Consider the following 19085-nt stretch of genomic DNA (forward strand, 5'->3'; position numbering starts at 1 on the left):
AAATTCAGTCCCTCTTTGCCCCAGGCTTCCCTTCCCATACCTAGGTTTTCCTTTTGCATAATGAATATTGATTTAGTCAACTCATGCATGTGATCACTCTAAACTAATTAGAGGTTATTTCTGAAGCCTTAATTATCCCTTCCCACACACAAACATACCGGAGGAAAAATGTTAAGGCAAATTATCCATGGCTTGAAAGCCACAAGCAGCATACTGCGTCATCCTATTGCAAAAGAAAGGCTTACTGGCCTTGAAGCAAGTCTCTTTAGATCTGTGGAGTAAGAAAAACCTCAACAGAATTATGAAGGGCCTACCTAAACCTTCCTGTCCATGGGGAGCCATGATACCAGAAATTCCCCATCTCTGCCCAATGTCAGCAGAAAATGAAAAGCATGGTCACAGAAGACTGCTAAAACTCTCAATGCCAAGCCATGTGTGTGTGTGTGTGTGTGTGTATACACACCCTAATACAAATGTTAATAGCTTTTTTGTACAGTAGACATGATAATTTGTTTGCTGCCTGTTATCTACACTGTTTGGCTATATAGTCATGTATGAAATGGTAGACAGTAGGGGTGTGCAAAAAACAACCATTTTTTTCTGGTTCGTAGGTACGTTTAACCCAAAAAATATCAGTATTTTTTGATATTTCCAAATCTCAATGTTGGTATGGTATACTATTTGGATTCGGGAAATATTTGGGAAACCTGGATTATTTCAGCTCCCATTATACCCTATTGAGACCATTGTAATCAATGGTCCCTGTGAGCCACATATAATGGAGAATCAGTCCTGGAGTATTTGGGGCTTGGGGTGATGTTACAGCAAACAGGGAGACCTCAGCGATAGATATGGCACGGCCCCTTGACAATGGGCTCCCAAAGTCTGTGTTGTTGTTGTTCAGTTGCACAGTTGAGTCCAACTCTTTGCGACCCCATGGACAAAGTCACGCCAGGCCCTCCTGTCTTCTACCATCCTCTGAAGTCTACTCAAATTCGTGTTTGTTACATCAGTAACGCTGTCTAGCCATCTCATCTTGTGCCTTCTGTCTCTCCCATCATTAAGATCTTCTCCAGTGAGTGCTCCCTTTTCATTTAGTGGCCAAAGTATTTGAGCTTTAGCTTCAGCATCTGACCTTCCAGGGAACAGTTTGGGTTGATTTCCCTTAGGACTGACTGATTGGATCTTCTTGCAGTCCAAGGGACTCTCAAGATTCTTCTCCAGCACCACAGCTAAAAAGCATCTATTCTTCTGCACTTGGTCTTCCTTATGGTCCAGCTCTCACAGTCATTCATTACTACTGGGAATACCATCACTTTGACTATATGGACTTTTGTTGGCAGGTGATGTCTCTACTTTTTATTATACTGCCCAGATTCGCCATAGCTGTCCTTCCAAAGAGCAAACGTCTTTTAATTTCATGGCTACAGTCACCATCTGGAGTGATCTTGGATCCCAGAAATGTGAAGTCTGTCACTACTTCCATGTCTTCCCCTTCTATTTGCCAAGTTGTGATGGGGCCGGATGCCATGATCTTAGCTTTTTTTATGTTGAGTTTCAAGCCTACTTTTGTGCTCTCCTCTTTCACCCTCAACAAGAGGTTCTTTAGGTCTTCCTCACTTTCTGCCATTAGAGTGGCATCATCTGCATTTCTGAGGTTGTTGATGTTTTTCCCGGCAATCTTAATTCCGGCTTCTGCTTTATCCAGGTCAGCATTCCGCATGATGTATAAATTAAGTAAGCAGGGTGACAAAATACATCCTTGTTGAACTCCTTTTCCTATTCTAAACCAATCAGTTGTTCCATATCCCGTTCTGACCGTTGCTTCTTGACCCTTATACAGGTTTCTCAGGAGACATGTAAGGTGGTCTGGTACTCCCATCTCTTTAAGGACTTGCCACAGTTTGTTGTGATCCACACAGTCAAAGACTTTAGCGTAGGTCAATGAAGCAGAAATAGATGTTTATCTGATATTCCCATGCACCCATTCACTATTGTGGCATTTCCTAAAGTCAGGGTCGCGGCCCAGCACTAAGCCACGGAGCCTTCAACGCCGGTCCACAGGGCCTCCAGTTCCCTGGCCGCCCCTCCCCCCGCCTTCCCTCGCATTGTGCATCCCTCCTCCGCGTCTCGTGCCTCCGCATCTCCTTCTCCCACCCTTCCCCACCTCAGGCAGGTCAGTTTCATGCTGCGCAAAGCCCTTCCCCCTCCCCGACTGATCACTCAATCGTTAGGAAATCAGCACAGAGCTCATTCCACAGCAGGCCAAGCCGGCGGCAGCTCAAACACACCACAGCCGAAAAGGGTGTGTGGCTATTCTGTCCTCCCTCCCTGGCACTTCCTTCCCATCCAAGAAGTGCCGGGGAGGGAGGAGCCATGCCTCCTTTTCAGCTGCAGTCTGTTTGAGCTGCTGCCAGCTTGGCCTGGTGTGGAATGAGCTCCGCGCCAATTTCCTAGCGATCGGGCCTTCGGGCAGGGTGAGGGGCTTTACGCAAGATGCAACTGACCTGCTTGTGGTAGGGAAGGGAGGGAGATGACCAGTGGGGGAGGCACAATGTGGGAGGTCTGGAGACTCCGCAGCCCAGCATTGAGGGCTCCGTGGCCAGATTTCCCATTGAGAGAGAGCAGTTTTAAAGGTGAGTTGCTCCCGTTTCTTTTCTCTTTCTTCCTTTTGTCCCATCTTTCTTTCACTCTTTCCCTCCCTTTTCCTTCCTTCCTATTTCCTTTCTCTTTCTTTTTTCTATATTTCTTTCCAACTCTCCCTCCCTCTTTCTTTCTTTCTTTCTTTCTTTCTTTCTTTCTTTCTTTCTTTCTTTCTTTCTTTCTTTTCCCCTGTCTTCCTTCCTTCCCTTCTTCCTTCCTTCCTGCCTTCCTTGCCATTGCTAATCTGAGTAGACCTGGGATGGGGGAAGCTTTAAATACCCTTCCATTTCATGTTTTCCCAGGCTGCTATTTCATGTTTTTCCAGGCTGAGAGCATTTTATATTTTTAGTTTTCTGCTGTGTTGTCCTTGTGCTTTTTCATAATGTTTTATTTTTAAAATTGCATTGCAAAATCCCACTATTCTTCTACCTTTCCTAAACAAAATATTGCAAGAGTTTTAGGCTTGTTTGTACATAATTTCCTGTCTCCCGACTCCACCCTCAAAGTCTCTTGGTTCCACCCCCAAATTTTAGTGGGCTACGAAGGAGAAGGAGGGGGGAAGTTTGGGAAACCCTGCTCTATTGCTTTCAGTTGAGGGAGAAAGGGGCATTTAAAGAAAATGTGAAGTAAGCCACTTTGGGGTCCAGTTAGGGAGAAAGAAGAGATATAATGAAGTAAAATAATACATTTACTTCCACACTTTCTCCTCTCCAAATGTCATTCCTTCCCAAATATGCAAAATGAGTTTCTGCTCTTTCAGTGGGGGAAGCAAGTGAACACACGTATGGGGGAAAAATAGCTGATGTACAGGAGAAGGTACACATGCATTATGGGAAGAACTGTGTTTGTCTGGGGGCTTTTAAGACAGTGTCCAGGCATGTAAATGTTGGGAAAGTACCTAGAACTGTCACTGATTAGACACTAAAGCAAGGTGCTAGTAACAGATAGTGCAGTTTCCATGTTATTTTGCCCTGAATTAATATTCTGTGCTAAAGTCGTATATAGACTTCCCATGAAATTCCATTCATAGTGCTGTGGAAGACCCACTACTACCCAAACATACCTTCCACCTTCCCCCCATACCTCCCAAAACAAAGCTGGACATGACTTTGTACATAGTTTTCATACTTGGACTTTCTGTCTTGCATGTCAGAAAGGCCTTGATATCCAGAATTTACTCAGTTCATGCTAATTCTGTTCATCCTAGCTGTCTTTGATCACTGCCATTCTCTAGGTGCTTCATCCTATTGGAAATTCATGAATTCTAAACTGATTTTTTTCATTAAGTAGCTGGAAGTTTTTCAGCTACAACTTAATTTTCATCTGAAAAACTTCTAGCAATCAGTAGCTTTCTTGTTATTCTTTTTCATTTGTGGTGGTGGTGGAAAGTACAGTGAAGTGGTTTGCAATTGCCTGCCTCTATATAGCAACCCTGAACTTCCTTGGTGGTCTCCCCTCCAAGTACAAACCAGGGCCAACCCTGCTTAGGCTTCTGAGATCTGATGAGATCAGGCTAGCCTGGGCCATCTAGGTCAGGGCAGATATTCTATTCTCTTCTTGTTGCATTCCACAGACTCTGTCTTGTCCCTGTACACTTGATATTGCTAATAGGTGTTCAGCCATTCTGTTGTCTTTAAGACACTTGATTTTTTTTCTCATAAATGTCACATTTTCTATAATCTACTACACTGAACATTGCCTTCTTCACAAGCCTCTTGCTGACGGCGTGGAATCTTTTTTGTGGTTTAGCGGCAGTGTTACTGATATCAGTACCATTGTTGTTATTGCTGCTATGCTCATTCCAGATGAGAAGCAGGTCTTTTGTTTGTCTTTAAATAATGGGTTGACATCTTTGGCACTAAACTTTCATAAAACAAAACATGTAACTGAAGAACCCTGCTGTTTTTAAAAGCCTCTCCATTAGCCTCTTCCCCCAGGATGTTCTTGTAAAATCAGTAATGCACAATACAAATTGTTGTGATTTTTTTTCTCATTTGTTAGCATTGTGCTGAATATTAATCGAAGCAACTAAAGAAGCAACAGCTTTCGTTTAGTCCTCTGTCAAAGAACAGTGCTACTATGCATAGCCAACAGCCTCATCTAAATCCACCAAACAACATCCTCTCACAGGGTCCTAGAGCTTGCAAGGCCAAAGGGTTATTTTTGAGAAGGCTTTTCATGGGAAATTACAGAAAGGTTTCTCTTTGTGCCCCCTTTTAAAAGCATTTCTGGCACAATGGAACAGTGATATACAGATGCTATGTTCTCCCTATGGTATGCACTGTTGTAGACAGCTGGATTATATGACAAGCAATAGATCTGTGTTGCAGTAGTTCACTTTCTGCCAGTGTAGTGACCCAGATCAGGCTTACTTTCCTATAATTAACAGCCCCCTTTACTTGCCTAGTCTGCTTTAAAGCCTTTGAAGCAAACACCTCTTTTTCCTCCAACAAGTCCCTAGAACTGCATTCATTGTCCATGGGTAGCCCGAACCAGCAATGTGTGGAATTCAAAGTATCTATAACTCACTAGGGGGTACTGAAGTTGACTTAACACCTTTGTTTCTATCTTTATTTATGTTAAACTTTTACAAATTATATAGGAATAATGACCATTTTTAAAAAAGATGAACTATTGCTGTTTCTGACATCCACAAGCATTGGAGGGTGAGACAAGCCCCCCCTCATGGGCGACAACAATCACATTGCATTGGACCATAAATTTGTTATTCTCATCAGGGTGTTGCAAAATGGGCTCATTAGTAAACAAGCATTTCAAATGTTCAAAAGCCTGCCAGCATTCCGGAGTCCACACTAACTTAGCCCTGGTTTCTTATACTCCAGCCCCTTCCCTTTAGTTTTCAATAAGTCTGTCAGGGGAAGGGCCACCTGGGTAAAGTTCTTAATGCACACCCTATAGAAATTTGCAAAACTGAGGAAAGATTGAAGTTGTCGCCTTGTTTGGGGGGGGCTGCCAGTCTACCATGGCCCGCACCTTCTCTGGGTCCATCCCTAAGACCTTCTCCAAGACTCAGTAGCCCAGTTCCATTTTATGGAACTCGCATTTAGACAGCTTGGCAAACAGTTTGTGTTTATACAAGGCTTGCAAGACTTCCCACACCAATTTCACATGCGAGTTGAGATTGTTTGAATAGATAAGCACATCATCAAGCTCAACGACCATGCCCTTATATAGATATTTCCTCAGTACTTTGTTTATCAAGTTCATAAACACCCCAGGCACCCCTTGTAATCCAAATGGCATGACTAAGTATTCAAATTGGACCAGTAGGGTGTTGGAAGCATTTTTCCACTTGTCTCCCTCCCAGATGCACACCCAGTAGTAGGCATCCCTGAGGTCTAACTTGGGGGAAAAAATTTCCCTTGCATCACCACATTTAACAAGTCTTTGCTCAATGGAATGGGATAGGCATTCAACATTGAGACCGCATTGATGCCTTGGTAATCAGTAGACTGTCTTAAGCCTCGGTCTTTCTTCTTCTGGAAAAGGATTGGGGCAAGTTTGTGGGTCAAATGAAGCCCCATTCTAAGAACTTTTGTAGGTTAATATATATAATATTCAGTTTTGAATCTTAATTTGATATCTTCTCCAAAACTATTTATCACATGCCATTCTGATTTTCATCTAATCTGTATTCCTCATTTATTTAGTTCATAGTTTTCTTGTTGTTTAGCAAGAGCTGTTGTGTCTTTTTCAGTCTTGATAATCTCATACTGGAGCTGTGCTAGTTTTCCATTTAAAGAGGAATTATTAATCTAGAGGAACGTTTAAGAATATGATCCTTCCCCTGCAGTCTGAAGTGGTACAGTCAATTCTACTGCCTCAGCTTTATGCTACTTCATGTCTCTCACATGGTTCTGCTTGTCTGGACCAAGACTTAACTAGTACCCATCACCCTCTCTAATTTTGTGGCAAACACGGTAGTGCTTTTGTGCTACTCATTGTCTCTATGGCATGGATAAAGGATGCAGAAGATATGTTCATTTCTGTCATTAGCATTCTCTGGTGTTTGCAATAGACACTGTTGCCTTTGAACCTGTCTCTGGAAGAAGCACGGAAGAGAAAAAGCATAACTCACTGAGATTATTGTTTCTTGGAGTTTTGTGTGTGAGAGAAGAAAAACAAACCTGAATAGCAGAAAGCACATTATTCATACTCAGTAATCAAAGCAGGCAGTTTGTGACCCAGTAGCTTTCCTGTCAAGCAGAGAGACTTCAGAGATCTCTAACAGGCAAGCATTTCAGTGCAGAGGCAAATTAATAACAAGCCCTCTTCTGTCTGTTTGCATAATATTAATTTTAGAATGCACAATTGTTTGGCAAAGTTTCATTATTTGAACCATTCCTTTGCAACTATATCCAATTTTTATCTTTTGTAACTATAGACATTGTTAACAATGCAAAATATTGTTTCTCTCCTCCTTCTTTTGGCTCAAAGATTATCCTCATTAGAGAACTCACTGCCTTAACCAGAATGCCATTACCTAACTACCTCCCCCCCCCCTTTCTTGTCATTGCTCAGATCCCTATGTGAAAATTCATCTGATGCAGAATGGCAAACGGCTGAAAAAGAAGAAGACAACAATTAAGAAGAATACTCTGAATCCCTATTACAATGAGTCTTTCAGCTTTGAAGTACCATTCGAGCAAATCCAGGTAACATCAAACATTGCCTTCCTGCCTCACCTTAGAACTCTTACTGAGTGCTTATACATATTTAACAGGAACTTTGCTAATTATCAAGTGTATATGCCTTCATTAACACCTACATTCCAATCCTGCCTTACGTTAAATGAGCGTGAGTACTTCAAGAGGGAAACAATAAAATATACAATACTTAGGAACTGTTGATTCATCAGCAAAAAATAAGGGACATTTTATACTCTGCAGCACTGTACTCTGGGAAACACATTGATAGGGGAACAGATTTATTGACCATGGCTCTGCAATCATGAGGAAATTAGTTTTGCCATTTTACCCTTTTTCACATTAATTAATTTATCTCATTGCATGTGACTTGAGGACAAAAAGGTAATATGCATAGCTCTGATATCAAGCTATGCAGCTACCTCAGTTCGTATATGTATAAAATAAATATATTTGAGAATAGATAATCTAAAAGAGGGAAGACAATATTTCAGTTTGAGCACCTGAAAGCATGGTGTACCATCAGCTACTACAGAACTTTACAGAGCTTGATGCAGTACAAGAATTGAAGCAGTGTTTCAAGTGTACACCAAGTAGATACATCAACTCATATTCATTGTAATATTGGTTACCAAGGGCAGAGTTGGCTACAGAGTGTTGCCTTTACACATGCTCTTTGCAAAGTTAGGGATTCAAAGTCAGGATATATGCAAGTACAATCTTGTAGATGATATTTTGGGTTTATTTTATCTAATTTATTATATGATTTATCAGATTTTTTAGATAATGTATTAGAAAAGTAATTTAGAAAGTTTTAAAACTGACACAACCTATGTTTGATCTTTATCAAACATATTTAAGCAGAAAGAAAAAGTGAGAAAGGAGAGGAAGTAACAAAAACAATGCAATAAAATAACACCAGGAATGGGAAATACACTAAAATTTATAAATCACATAAATTCAAATCATTCAGATTGGGGAACAATCAATCAACAAGCATTCTGAACAATTCCTAATGAAAACTGCCCCATCTAAGAATGTAAGAACATAAGTAGAGCTGGAGAAGGTGGGCCATGCAGTTAATGCACCTCAGGCCCACAACTTGTGTCACTGCTCTAGTGTTGGCATGGCCATCAGTCACCATGAAGCCCATAAAGATGTCCCTGACTACCTACTCCACTGTCTCCCGATGGCAGTAGAGATGTTGTCTGCCATGTGCATGTAATCAAGAATGCTGGTGTGGAGTAAAGCCTTATGGCAGCCAGCCCAGTGGCCCACGGTCTCACTCTGTATAACACTGGTCCCCCCCCTTCAAAACTGTCAGCTTTCCACCAGTAATAGGTACACATGGTGTGCCTAAGGGCAGGCCTAGATATCGGATGTGAAGTGCACAGTTCTCCCATGAGCACAGGACAACAGTGCCTCCACATAGTCTCTGACAGCCCTATACAAAGAAGGGAATGTGGTCTTGTTCTGCATGGTACAAGCAGGGACCATGTACCAAGCACAGGAATCCTGGAACAACCTGCATAAGTCAACATCTTCTCCTGTGGAAAAGGGCTGGTCATCTAGGGTAATCATCTTGCCAATGAAGCAAGTGGCCCTTTTCCACTTGGCACCCTAGTGTCAGCCTCACCAAACATCTCAGTATGAAATAATTGACATCCCTTCCATATAGGAGATCAGGAGGACAGAGCACCAGAAATGGTCACAGAACAATTCCCCTCTTGACTGGCTGGCAGGTGTGCAACCATCCCACCAGCCTCTCTCCCCTGACAACGCACCAGCAGGCATTGCTTATTCAGATGATCTCTGAGGCCAGTAGTTGAGGGATGACCCAGGTCTCTCCTGCAACTGATCTGGGCCCTACACAGCTGGCACTGCACAAAATGGGGATTCTCCATCCTCTGAAAATGCTTCCAGACTGTGAAGGTGTAGGGGCATCCAAGCTGGCTACAGAAGCTGCCACCAACTGTGAGGAGCTCAGGGCAGACAATCTAAGGAGACAGAGACACATGTCTGAGGCAGAAGGGGTTGAGATTAGGGATGGATATGAACTGAAATATGAACCATGGTTCACACATGAACCATGCCAATTCATGTTTTTTGAACCACCAGTTCATGAAGTGTGCCTCCAATGAGCAATCCCTTAACCTCCAGGGATGGTCTGTGCCTACCCTTAGCTTCCCCACGCACCATGTGGGTGCAAGCACCTGGAGAAGGCAAGGGAACTGCTCCCCCACCCTTGCTTCCCCAAGGCTTCTGTCCTGGAGAAGGCAAGGGAAAGCAGCTTGAACTTGAAGCTGGGCAGCCCAACAAAGCCCCAACTGAGCGCATGGAGAAACCTCTCTCCCACAGTATCAGTTGATTTGTGGGCTCTGCTGTGGGCTGAGTCTCGGAATTCCCAGGGAACAAAAGCCACTCTAGGCAGGGCATCTGGGCTGGAAGTGCAAAGGGGTTTACTCCTGAGTAACTGAATGGCATTGCAGCATGACTTTCAAGTGAACAGATCCAGGTGGGCAGCCATGTTGTTCTGAAGCAACAAAACAAAGTTAGAGTCCAGTGGCACCTTTAAGACCAAGGAAGTTTCATTCAAGGTATGCGCTTTCCTGTCTCTCCATCCCCACCAATCAGTCCCCCATTGTTCCCATCAAGCAGCATTGTTCCCATCAAGCAGTCCCCCATTGTTCCCATCAAGACTTTCCAGTGCATGCTCTGTGAAGAAGTGTGCATGCACTGGAAAGTTTATACCCAGAATCAAACTTTGTCTTAAAGGTGCCACTAGACTCAAACTTTTATAAATGTCAAAATTTTATAAATTTCAAAGAGAATAATTTTGTATATTAACTAAAGTATAAATGATGGGGTTTGTGTTGTATTTTACTGAGGAGTAAAATAAGTTTAGGCTTGATCGGAAAGTAAGTATTGCATATACTACCAAGTTTTTCTCCTGAAAGTTCAATTTTTCCCCATAGCTTCTACATTTGCACATTTTTAACATGTTAGTGTTGATGTTACTGTTCTGTAAAAGGCAGCCAAATTAAACCAGCCTTGCTGTGTCAGACCTGAGAACCTGGTTAAAAGAAATAGCATGAGGAGGTGTTTTATTTTTATTAGTTACATCCCTACTTTCTTTTGAGCTTTTTGACCTTTCCCTTCTTCTGTTTGCATCTTCACAACACCCTTATAAGGTAGTTGGGTTGAGAAGAACAAGTCTAAGGCTAGATCAAAGTTTGAGTCCAGTGGCACCTTTAAAATAAATACAATATAATTCTGGGTATAAGCTTTTGTGTGCATGCACACTTCTTCAGATACACATGTACACTTCTTTGTGTTATTCTGAAGCAATGGAACTAAGTTACACACTTAAGCATAATAATTAGGGCCCCATAAAAATATGTGCCCCACTAAACAAAAATCCTGGCTTTGGGCCCCACCAAATGAAAAATTCTGGCTATGGGCCTGCTGGGCTAGGCTGTCCAGTTGAAGCTGGCAGCCCAGCAGAGCCCCAGCTAAGCCCATGGGGAGAACTCTCCCTGCAGGATCAGCTGTTTTATGGGCTCTGCTGGGCTATCCAGTTTCACTTGAACAGAGAGAAGAGAGATCAGCGATAGCAATCTCTCCAGTGTACCCTGTGGGTCCATAGAGTATAATAGAGAGATCTTGCCATGGCTGCAGCATGACTCCAGAGAAGTTGTTTAAAGTTTAAACCCCTTCTCTCTCAAGTCGCACCACAGCAGTAGCATAACCTCTCCATTGTACTCTATGGGCTCATAGGGTAAATTGGAGAGATCATGGGCTGCAGAAGGGAAGCGAAGGCATTTAAATGCCTCCTCCTTTCTCCCCCAACCATGCTGAACCATGAACCAATGAACCACAAACCAGTTCAGGGAACATGGTGGCTCAGTTGGTTCATGGTTCATTCAGTTCAGTTCATGCAATCAAATGAACCACCATTTCCTCAGTTCATGCCCATCCCTAGTTGAGATGGTAGCACCTTGGGGTGCTCCTCTATTTTTTCCTCTTGAGTCACCTTTTTTCTCTCCCTTTCCTTGGAAGACCTGCTGTACTCTGGAGGAACTCAAGATGGGGCATCCAGTCTGCCCCCTAATTCCTCCAGTATCCTCTGGGTCCCTTGGAGGAGCTCCAATGGAACTCTGAAAGGACAGCATAAAAAACTATTTTTTCCCTAAAACTTGGCTTCAATTGTTTTGAGGCCCAGAACAGACACTAATAATTATTTTTACAGTTAATCTATGCTACAATTTGCAGTTTGGTGGAGTGGCTAAGTGGACGGATTCTTATCAGTCTGTGTGTTCACACTAAACTAGATAATGTGATTTACATCAGAATTTTTGCTATTCTTACACAGTAAAAATCCAGATGTAAAATGCATTATTTAGTGTATTGGTAATGCACCATGGGAGAACCAGGTTTCATTCCCCACTTCTCTACATGCACCTGCTGGGTGACCTTGAGTCAATCATAACTCTGTTCTGCTCAAGAGCAGTTCTCAAAAGAGCTCTCTCAGCCCCACCTACCTCAACAGGGTATCTTTTATGGGGAGGGAAAGGGAAAGGAGAGTGTAAGCTGTTCTTTTTTTTCCTTTCAGTATTAATATTTTATTAAGTGTGCATTTATCAACTTATTTATACATCTCAAATAAATACATTTCATTTTTTTGTTTATTACATTCTACAAATCAAACTGAATACTAACAACAAATAAATAAACCCCTTCCTCTTTATCTTATTTTCTTTATTTACCCGTTTTCACCCGATTCCCATACCACTTTTCCTAATTCTTATTCTAATCATAATTATATTCTTTCTTTTGTTTCCAAAGCTTCTTTACTTCTTCACGGACTTCCATCTTTTCATACTTAATTTTTAAAACTCTTATCTTCTCTCATGCCTGCAAAAGTAAGCTGGACAGGGTTACCTCCAGAACTGCGTGCTGCAGAAAAATCTCTACAGTTGCAGGTCCAGGGGGGGGGCACACCCAACACCTTCTTGCTATTCCACTAGGTTTAACAATTCATTTTCCATTTTCCATTCCCATTTCATATCTTTATCCTATTTTCTAACTATATACATATTCTCCTATTAATACTTCTCAAGAAAACATAATTTCCCAATTCAAAACATACTTTTCCAATTCAAACTCTTCCAGACTTTAGTTTAATTACACTATCTATTAGTTCCTTGCCAGATGCCTCATTATAAGCAGTAAAAGTTTGGTTTTCCATATTGACCACTAGCTGACCTAGTAGTAACTATCTATACATAATTCCTTTGTCATGAAGAATCTTTGTTGTTCCTCTCAATCTCCTCCTTACTTCAGCTGGGATATTTATTTATTTATTTATTTATTTATTTATTTATTTATATTTTTACTTATATCCCACCCTTCCCACCGAAGTGGCTCAGGGCGGCTTACAACACAATAAACTTAATATCAGGAAATAAACTATCATGTCTCCAAGGCACAGTCCTTGTTTTTCCCTGGTGATTTTAAACAGTTTGTTCTTCATCTGTAGTTGTTTAAATTCAACAACAATGTCCAGGGAAATGTTATCAGAAGCCATTTTGGAAATACTTAATCGGAAGGCAGAGGTAACAATCTTTTGGGAAGGCTCTGCTTCTCCTTCTGTGAGAAGAATCTGACTCAGCCATCTATTTAACGCTGTAGTAAGGTTTTCCGTCTCTCCAAAATTTACAGATATTCCACAAAGTTTGGCCTTTCTTTTAATTTTAACTCCTGGAGTATAATCTTATTTTTGGCCCAAGACTTAAAGTCCTTAAAGTTTTTCAAATCCTCTGCTGTCTTTTTTGCCATCTGATATGCAGCATCAGCTTTGTTATCTATTGTTTTCAATGCTGCAGTGAGTTCTTCCAATTTCTTATTAATTGGTTCGACTGACTGTTTGAGAAGTCCAAGTTCCTTTTTTAATTGACCAACCTCTCCACTAAGAGACCTTAAATCACTCTTACTTTCATTCTTTATCTCTGTAAGGGCATGCAATATCTCAGTCTGTTCACTTTGAGGAGGATTACTCCCTTCAGCCGCCATTTCCTCTAACAGAGAAGTCTCCAAGTCAGAATCTTCAGATTCTAAATCAATTTTACCATTTCTGGGAGGTCTATAGGGAGGATTTTTAGTACCTTTTTTTGCTCTAGTCCTTCCCATGCTTGACTTTGATGTTATTTCCAAAATTGGCTTTGTTTTCTGGGAATAGTCATTAATCTTCTGCAGGAATAGCAGGAGCATAGGAGGGATGCAACTGGCCTGAAGCTCAGTCACCACGCTCCCCCATTGTAAGCTGTTCTGAGACTCCAAGTGAAGGGTGGGGTATAAATTCAATCTCTTCCTCTTCCAGTATTGTTTAAAAAGCAATTATTGTTTAAAAAGCAACCTGCCTTCTTAATTGCCTAGCATTAGACTAATGAGGGAGGAACTAGCCTTATGCTGAGATTTATTTTGTGCTTTTTACAATTCCTAACACACTCTTATTAAAACCTTAGTTTTACAACAATTAAGTTGCTAAAACCAACAGGAACTCTACAAAACTAGTCACCCAAGGAAAATGATAACATAGTAAGTAAACCAGCTCAATCAAAAAAGATAAATATTCCAAAGGAGTTGAACATTCCCTTCAATTAACCCTCTAAAATTCAAGTGAAAAAAGTGCAGGAAAAAGGGACAGACCCCAAATCTGTGTCCCAACACAAAAGCAACAGGACTGGACAGAAGCCTTTTAACAAAAACAACAGAATGTTAAGCCAAAGTAAACAAGCAAAACTCCCCCCCAGACCCCCTCCCTTAAAACCTGAATGGTAAGGCAGGGAAAACAGAGAAAACTAGCTTTTAAAATAAGCAAGCAAAGCTGCACACTAAACTAATAACAATATACATAGCCCCCCCCCCACCTGAAAATCAAAATACAACATAAATGCAATGCAGCAGTAAGAAATCAAAGCCTTAAACCTTCCCACACACTACCCATCACCAGCCCCAACCCCCCCCCCAAAAAAAAGAAAAGTAAGAACACTTGAAATATATTCTCAAACCAGGTGATGGTCTTCTTCAGGCGGGCAGGCAAGTAGGCAAAGAAGTATCCTCAAAGTGCCAGAATCCTCTGGCAGAAGCAGACCTCCAGAGCACCACAAGCTCATACTCCAGAAATCTCTCACTGTATTGGTATCTAGTTGCAGTCAGGGTCTGCTTATATGCTCTTTGCCCATGGTCAGAGAATCTGAAGCAAAACTAGCATATGAGAAAATTGCTGTGATTGGGCAAAGAGTACAACTCCCCTTAAATTGATATCCCATTCACCTGTGACAACTGCCTTCTTCTCCCCTCCCTCTGTTCCCTGGGAAACCTGCAGATATGTGTGTGGGGGGAGGTTGTTGGACTCCAGATTTGAAGCAAAAGTAGCCTGTAAGAGAATGGCTGTGATTGGGAAAGGGTACATTTCCCCATAACTGGAATCCCATTTGCCTGTAAACTGCCTCCTTCTGCTTCCCTCATGTTGCCTGGGAAACCTGCAAAAAAAGGAGAGCTTAAACAGCTGGTTCCAGATATTCCTAAATATATCCAAATACATCCAATATATTTGGGATCAAGTTCAGCAATTTTTCCCATGATTCTCTATTGTGTAGTTGGATCTGTATCTACTGAAAAATACCATTAAGGGTTTTTTTAGGTATATATTTGAATCAGCTATATTTGAGCATACTTTGCTATCTAAAATGACATCCCAGATGAGCTGCTTAAATACAATGCCAGGAAACTAAAATTGACAGTGACAGAAACTGAAATTCAGGGTAATTATGTTACTCTGATGGGGATGCTAATAAGGCAGGCGATGAGATTATACTCTTGATAAATGACCTAATTACATTACCAGGTGTGTCTGCATTGTAGGGGGCCTTCTTGAGTGAAGCAGAATTTAAGGTTATTGTCCTGCAGACACGAGGCCTGATGGGATCCCTGAGAATCAAAGCCTTGATTAGAGTTGTGACAGCTTCCACTTGGGAGACTGGCTGCTTCATCAGGACATGCAACTTGATTGCACACAGGCAATGGTAAACAAAGAAATCAGACTATGTATTATGATCATTGATTCACATTAATAGACATTTTTTTCCTTTGCTGGTTAATTATTCCAAACCATGACTATTTTTAATAAGATGGGAATGTCAAGTGAACAGAGACATATTCATCTTAACATGAGAGTTTAAAAGACTGGACATCTAATTCAACCCATTTATCTTATGTGTGATTAAGATAGCAAAACGAATATCTCTTTGCAACAAAACCATACATATTAGGTGCCAAAAACTTTTGACTGCTCATGATTTAGTCTTTAAAACTGCTAGAAAGGTATTCACTTCTTTCCAATAGCATAAATAAGCCAATAAATATTTTTTTCAGTATATAGTTTAATAAGAACATCGAGTGGAAGGGTGCTTTCACACTATGAATATTCTCCATGTCATTTTCATCACTGCTATGGATGCAGAGGCATGTGTATTGTCCACAGATCTTCCACATGTTGGAATTTGCAACACAAGTTTCCTGCATCTTTCCCCCCAACTTTTCCCTTCCACAGTGACTCCTCATTGGCTATTGGGGACATGGCTACTTGGAGCTCATTTTTTGTTTCTTCATGAATAATGCTAACCTGTGTGATTTCCAGACTAAAACCTGATGTGACCTAGGGCTTGGCTCACCTTCCCAGAAGACTATGCTCTCACAATCAGATCAGGCTCTAGAGTGAGAAGTACAGTGATGCATTCTGGATCCAGGTGTGTAGCCTTTAGTAAAAGGCAAGACACTGCATGAAAAAAGAAGTCCCATGTATTGGCATGCACAGGGGATCAAGATCTTTTAATATAAATGAGACACCCAATTCTCCAGTTTTAGAAACATATTTGCCACTTGACTTGCTACAGCTCCAGTGGTCATTATGGCAACCTCTGGGACTGGTGGTGAAGTTCACTTGCTTTGTCTTTTGAATTTCTCTTTTTCTCATCCTGTTTTAGAAAGTGCAAGTTGTTGTGACTGTTTTGGACTATGACAAGATTGGCAAGAATGATGCCATTGGCAAAGTGTTTGTGGGCTACAACAGCACTGGTGCAGAGCTGCGACATTGGTCAGACATGTTGGCTAACCCAAGGCGACCCATTGCACAGTGGCACACCTTACAGCAAGAGGAAGAGGTAGACGCTATGCTTGCAGTCAAGAAATAGAAGGAAAAGGAAATGAGAGAAGCCTTTCTGCATTTGCCCATATAGTGCTCTTTAGCCAGTATCTGTAAATACCTCAGTAATATGGGTCCTTTTCTTTCCAGCCATGCATTCCTAACACAGATCAGTGGTACTTCAAATCTTGTTTTAATTTGCACAGTTTTAAATGTAGAAAGCCCTATAAGGCCCTCCATCTTACCACTGCCCTCAGATCTACTCTTCTTTTAAGCAATATGTGTAGATAGAGCATGACAGAAATTATTTATTGTATCACACAGTTGTACATACCAGTATGCTAAAAAGAAATTTATTTCTAGTCTGTTTATTTGTATGTTGTAAGCGTTTCCTAATCTGTGTATATCTAGATGTTTTTAATAAGATGTTCTATTTTAAATTATGTAAATCGACTGATATAGGAGAGCTGATAATATATTATAGGGTAATTATTGTATTGTTTGCATTCCAGCAAAAATTCCAACTTGTAAGGCACTAGTAGTGTTACACTGACATCTTAAAGGACAACTTAAATCTGAGCGTTCAAGTGAACCATTAAAATATCAAGCTATGCTCACACGGTGCTCCTTGAAGGGGCAAATCCTATTGATAGACTATCCTCGTGGGCAACTTAGCATGATCTGAGGAGCTCCATGGCTGACCTCAAGGAAGCGTAGCCAAAAGCCAATACACTTTTTTCCCCTGTATATATATTTATATACAAACTGAAAGCATGGCTTTATACTTAGCAGTTGAGTGGTTCAATTCCTTGCAGGGGAAAGGAGCATGACTGATTTCACATGGAACATATAAATTTGGGGGGAGGGGACTGTTAATCACGGTGGTGATGGGGGATGCAGTAGTAGCAAAGCCCTACCCCTAACCATGGCAATCACATACCTAAAACCCAGTAGCTCTCCGTTACCACCTTTATATAAAATTTGCATACTGTGAATCCCATTTGTGATTCTACATTCTCTAATTCTAATGAGTTTGCACATTAGACTTTGTAATGAAATATTTTATTATACTAAGCCAGATGAGAAGGAATGCAGAATATTTTTTAAAACAAAAATCACAGCCGTGTGTGTTTATTATACAAAAGTAGTTTCATGGTGACAAGACAGTATTGTAAACTCCCATCAAAAGATTATAAAAATTTAGCCATATTTCTGAATGCACTTCAAAGCAAGCCAAAAGATAACAGCTAGTGACCTTTTATATACTATTTATACTTAATAAGTTTTAATTTGTCCTTTAAAAAAAGTGAAACAAAACAAAGAACAAGTTCTAGCAAACTGAAGCAACCTCTTATGTACACTAGATGCTCGTTTCAGGAGGAGTTTTTAAATGTTTTCAATGTTACTATGTAGTAAATGGCACTATTATGAAGCTATTAGTCATTCCATAAGCGTCTTAAAAGACTGCTCTGTGTATCACTGTGAATGCCGTGTGTGCTTAGAAACTGTAGTTCTCTCAGTGGATAGCAATCAATTTATTCTGTAGTGATATTGTAAAAAAAAAAAAAACTGCCATTCCCTTCTACTGCACTGCCGAAGGAGTGCATAGCACAAGCAGTTCTCATAACTATGGACCAATTCAGAACTGAAGAGCTATGCATAGGACAAGGGCATCATACAGACTGGATTGACCACACAGCATTTGTCGACACTGTGCAATATTCAACATATTCCCTCTCCCTCCCCTTATTTTAGATGGTAGATGACTATCCTACAGTCTGTCATCTCCAATGACACCGTTTCATTGTATCATTTTGTGGGCATTACTTTTTAATTCTGGTTTCTTCTTTATAGACTGCTCTCACGTATTTATTTATTTATTTATTTATCTACCATACTGTGAATACATTTAAATATTTGAATGAACTTGTTGCTCTCTCTCCCCCTCCTTCCTCTCTTTTTTGGTATCACTCAGCACTATATATATATGAGAAAGTATCTTTTAAAAGCACCCTTGGGTGAGAAAGTATCTTTAAAAAGCACCCTTGGATGAAAAATATGGGATTTCCCCTAGAACATAAGTTTTGATGCATTAAAAAAAGATGTCACCAACAACTTTTGAATGATAAAATCCCCCCTTGGGCATTTTGCAACCAAAGCATACTCTTAAGAAGGGGAGAATTTAACAAGAATGCACAAATGGAATTTGTGGCAGCATAATTCTGCATAATTTCCCAGAAAGCAGGGGCAGCAACATCTATCACTCTGAGAGTCTCTAGAATTTCTATATGAAACAGAAAAGGTACAGTCAAGTTAGATAAGCTGAGATGTACATAGGAAAAGTCCAGCAGAAACACTTTTATAATGGTAAATTCTAAAGGACCAAATCCCACCAAAGAGAAAAGCTAACAATGCAATCTTATACCACATTTCTCCAGTCTATATCCAGTGAAATGAACTGGAGTTAAATTGGCATAGAATTGTGCTGCAAATAAGAAGCGAGCTTTTGCTCCACTATAACTTCCTTTATGTTATTCATCATAGCAGGGATTTAAAAATGTTGAAATTTA

The 19085-nt window shown here is 40.7% G+C and overlaps 1 protein-coding gene across 2 annotated transcripts in view; it reads left to right on the forward strand.

Annotated features, from left to right (window-relative positions):
- The window catches only part of SYT1 (synaptotagmin 1), a 668825-nt gene extending 650612 nt beyond the window's left edge, over positions 1 to 18213 (forward strand). For both annotated transcript variants that reach the window (XM_060245124.1, XM_060245125.1), the window contains 2 exons: positions 7186 to 7319; positions 16358 to 18213. In XM_060245124.1, coding sequence (XP_060101107.1) covers positions 7186 to 7319; positions 16358 to 16564 — 341 coding nt within the window. In that variant the 3' untranslated portion in view covers positions 16565 to 18213. The remainder of the gene's footprint in view (positions 1 to 7185; positions 7320 to 16357) is intronic.
- The last annotated feature ends 872 nt before the right edge of the window (positions 18214 to 19085 follow it).

The sequence above is a fragment of the Heteronotia binoei genome, chromosome 8, assembly GCF_032191835.1.
Source record: "Heteronotia binoei isolate CCM8104 ecotype False Entrance Well chromosome 8, APGP_CSIRO_Hbin_v1, whole genome shotgun sequence".
Classification (NCBI taxonomy): domain Eukaryota; kingdom Metazoa; phylum Chordata; class Lepidosauria; order Squamata; family Gekkonidae; genus Heteronotia; species Heteronotia binoei.